General features: G+C 35.6%; 1 protein-coding gene across 1 annotated transcript; it reads left to right on the forward strand.

Annotated features, from left to right (window-relative positions):
• The first annotated feature begins 598 nt into the window (after positions 1-598).
• LOC6636620 (dolichyl-diphosphooligosaccharide--protein glycosyltransferase subunit 1) lies at positions 599-2,147 on the forward strand. Its single transcript, XM_002060047.4, has 2 exons — positions 599-1,222; positions 1,276-2,147. Exons 1-2 carry the CDS (start codon positions 661-663, stop codon positions 2,064-2,066), a joined length of 1,353 nt encoding a protein of 450 aa, XP_002060083.1. The 5' UTR covers positions 599-660; the 3' UTR covers positions 2,067-2,147.
• The last annotated feature ends 2,141 nt before the right edge of the window (positions 2,148-4,288 follow it).

The raw sequence follows: 4,288 nt of genomic DNA on the forward strand, positions 1-4,288 counted from the left end.
GTATAAACAGTTTGTTGACTTTAGTCGAGTGGATCTGCAGATGGCATGCTAATGGAAAGCCTCTTAGTATTGAATTATGCTGATAGTAACAGATTACATGTTGCTGATGATTGCTATGTATAATATATAAATGACATAATATCTATTTGCGTCGGCATCATACAGTTGTGCATAAGCGAATACAAGTCTTATCCACTATTGACAGGTGGCGCTCAGTGGACTTGTGTTCTCCCCTTTACTATTCTGCTATGCATAAGCAGCTTGATCTATTGAATATCCCACGTTTTTGGGAAGTTTGTTTGATTTACATATATGAACATATTTCTTTTTGTTAAAAATTCGATTAGTGTGTAAATGGTTTAGTGGGCGATTTAATGATTTTACCTAGCCGTCTTTTTTTAATAAAATGCTGAAAGATAGACTATAGAATACATATAAAATGCAATCAATAATTGTTAAGTAGCCCTTTACACAGCTCCTAATTCGACGCTGTGGGAGATGTTGACTTGACGCACGTGGTTTGTGTAGATTAGTTTTAATCGGAACTAAATAAAATGAACAGAAGATCAATTGAACACTGTTATTTGAACCAATGAGCTGTGTATAAATGAACTAAATAATCTTGCACGCGTTCAGCATTACGTGTCAAAAATCGTAAAAATGGAGACGAATTGGGTTTTCTTCGTTGCGATGATTTTTTCTGTAACCTTAAATTCGACAATATCCGACGTAATAAATAAAAACTTGGAAAGAACCTTAGATATAACTTCACAACTCGTAAAAACAACATACAAATTAACAGTCGAAGAGACATCCGGGAAACCTTTAAAGGATTATGAGTTTATTGTAAGAGAGCCAAACTTATCTTATATTTCTGTCAAAGATGGATTTAATAAAAAAGTTGAAATTGAAGAGATTCAAGAAAATGGAAGCAACTTGTTAAAATTTAATCTAACTTTTTCGGAATTTTCTTCTAAACAAACATTACTCATAGAAACAGTTTCAACTAAAAATATACTGGCATATCCATCACATATAAAACAAAATGATAAGCAATTAGTCAAATTTGTTGGTAGTCTATACCTTTATTCGAAATACCCAACATATGCGCAAAAAACCAACGTAATACTCAGTTCGCCAAATATATTATCACATACACAAGCAAAGCCGTTTTTAGTATCGTCAAATAAAATATTTTTGGGACCGTATGAAAACATCGAAAGTAAGTTTTCTATATTCGCTTAATTTTCATGACTAATTTTTAATATTTATTAGGATTAGTTGATGAGGAGTTGGTTATTCACTATGAAAATCAATCGCCATTTTTGACAGTAAACACATTGGGTCGTACTATTGAAGTATCACATTGGGGTAATATTGCCGTTAAGGAGTCAATTCATATGACACACACTGGTGCTAAACTTAAAGGACCTTTTTCGCGATATGATTTTCAAAAGGATGGTCGTTCGGGACAATCAGCTGTTAAATCATATAAAACATATTTACCGGCATCCGCATTTGGTGTATACTATCGTGATACCAATGGCAACATTTCAACATCAAATATGAATTTATTGCGGGACTCGGTTGAACTAGAATTACGGCCTAGATTTCCATTATTTGGGGGGTGGAAAACTCAATACATTCTTGGCTACAATGTACCCTCTTATGAGTATTTATTCAGCTCTGGCAACGAATATTTGCTTAAAATGCATGTTATTGACCATATTCATGACAATATGTCGATCGATGAAGCCGTTGTAACTATAATATTACCAGAAGGATCATCAAATATTGAACTTGTAACACCATATAGCATAAAACGGCGTCAAAACGACCTGATTCATACCTATTTGGATACTGTGGGACGTCCTGTCGTATCTTTCTCGCAACAAAATTTAGTGGAAAGTCACATTTCACAGTTCACTCTTAAATACAGATTTTCAAAGATATCATTGTTACAAGAACCATTTTTAGTTATTTTGTTTATTTACATTATATTTCTCTTTACTATTGTTCTGCTTCGGCTAGACTTTTCTCTTACATCTCATTTCCATAAAGATTAGAAATAATGCTATTAGACATTAATATCTAAAATATGTTCTTTTATTTACGAAAATCAAATAAAAAGCAATACATTAACATTACTTGTTTGTTTACTATACCCTTGTAGTTTACCATCGTTTGTCATAAAATGTGTAACTTATAAACTAGTATCTGAGTTTAAAAGTTGCCATGAAACTTTGTTAAGATCTTCTGTTGGAGGCACAAAATATCTGCAAAATCATAAGGTGACTGCCTTCGGTGTATTAAATATTCGTTGCACCGAAAGTATTACTTTTTATACCCTGACCCATTAAAAATGGGTATAAGGGTATATTATATTTGTGCGAAATCCATCCATGCATCTCCGACCCCATAAAGTATATATATTCTTGATCAGCATCAATAACCGAGTCGATCTAGCCAAAGACAATATAAACATTAAGATGATTAACACCATACAACAAAATGCTACTATGCAGCTTAATTTTTTGAAAATTGAGAACGAAAACGAAATTTGTAGCATTGCGCTCTCACAGCCGAGAGAACGAAAAAGCTAAAAATAAAATTTGCTCTCAGCTTCGGCTCTGTGACGGACGTGCAACCTCAGTACACAAAATGCATTCATATATCAACAGAAATTTGGGATAGGTCAGGATCTGCGCTAGAAAACTAACAAAATTAATTTCTTGCCAGCTAAAGCCAGAGCAGTGAATAACAACACATACATACATACTTTAAAGTTCTCATGCATGTATAATTCACGCATACAACCAAAGGTGCACGCACGCTATTGGCTGAGACAAGAACTTTTCTCGAGCATACACTGTCCAAAAGGAAGGTGAAATCAATCTATGTGTGCTGTTTTCTTAACATAGTCAATACTATTGCGCAATGCAAGAAGCGCCTTCTGTAAAAATTATAAAAGTTCTTAAATTTTCGTGTAAAATTATTTGTTAATATCTAGGGTAATATATCATTTAAATAAAGCATGCATTTCATGGATAAAGCACAAGCACTTTGCGTTGATCGTAAGTTCTAAACTTTTTCGCTCAATGTACTTCGAAAACGAAGCGACGCAAAGAAGCATCGACCAGCTTTGCTGAAGGCAGGCTGGCGACTAACTTCGTAGCTCGTGTCAGCATCAGCAAGCCGCGACTTCGGCATTCGTTCGTCTGATTTTTGGAGAACGAACAACCAGTCGGCAGGCATGCCGTACGAAGCCTCAAAGGCCAGATGAAAGGCCAGGCTAGAAATTTTGAGTCGCATTCAAATGTATGGGCGTTACTCATCTTAGTGTTTACATTGTCTTTGACCTAGCCATGTCCGTCTGTCAACCGTCTCTCCGTCCGTATGTATGAACGCAAGGATCTCAGAACCTATAAGAGCTAGAGAAATTTTAGATGTAGATGCTCCTAGTTCCCGCGCAGGTCGAGATTGTTTCCGATAATCGATAACTTACTCCGTTTCCAAGCAATAAATAAAAATCGATATCGATATCCTGTTTTTTGGGCAATTATAAGAGCTAGAGTTACCAAACATATGTTGCTTCTAGAATATTATATATATGTCAAGTATATCAAGTTATACCTACCGCCACCTCCCCGCTACTACCCCAGAGCTATAAATCAAGTTAATAACCCAACTTTTATTGCCAACCAATTTAAGCCACAATTTAAATGCAATTGACTTTTTCAGAATACACAAATATTCTATGGTATAATAAGATATACTGTAGAAAATTTCATAAAGATCGGTTAAGAAAAAACTAAAGTTATATGCAACTGCGCAATTGAATGGGGCAGCAGCTTTAAGAATTTCTGTATACATGTACACACACATTTATGCGCGTTTGGTTAGCATTTTAACAGCATGGTAATTGCGACTATTTTCTGTAATGCTATTTTAGTTCCTTTTTTTGTCATAAGTACTTAATTATTAGTGTGGCTGCTGAGTATAGCTGCTGAGGCATAGCAAGTGGTACGGTCTGTCGCGAGTTCAAGCCCTACCGGGGAAAGAATTTTTTTCCTGGTGTGGCTGTTGAGTAGACTCGACAGCAAGTACTGCTGTCAGTTGCGAGTTCGAACCCTGTCATGGGACCTTTTTTTTTTAAATTTATTTGATGTTGGACTCCCGACTAGAACCCCCTTACTTGTTTTTACTACAAACGAGCGCGTAGCGCGAGCTGCATTTGGTGTTGGCATAAGAGGGTTCAGGGCATCCCCTAATCTTACATGTTTATGGT

Source organism: Drosophila virilis, unplaced genomic scaffold (genome assembly GCF_030788295.1).
Source record: "Drosophila virilis strain 15010-1051.87 unplaced genomic scaffold, Dvir_AGI_RSII-ME tig00001625, whole genome shotgun sequence".
Classification (NCBI taxonomy): Eukaryota; Metazoa; Arthropoda; class Insecta; order Diptera; family Drosophilidae; genus Drosophila; species Drosophila virilis.

Coding starts and splice junctions, on each gene's coding strand:
- LOC6636620 (XM_002060047.4), top strand. CDS start 661: ATGGAGACGAATTGGGTTTTCTTCGTTGCGATGATTTTTTCTGTAACC. Junction 1,223..1,275: donor ACCGTATGAAAACATCGAAA/GTAAGTTTTCTA, acceptor AATATTTATTAG/GATTAGTTGATGAGGAGTTG.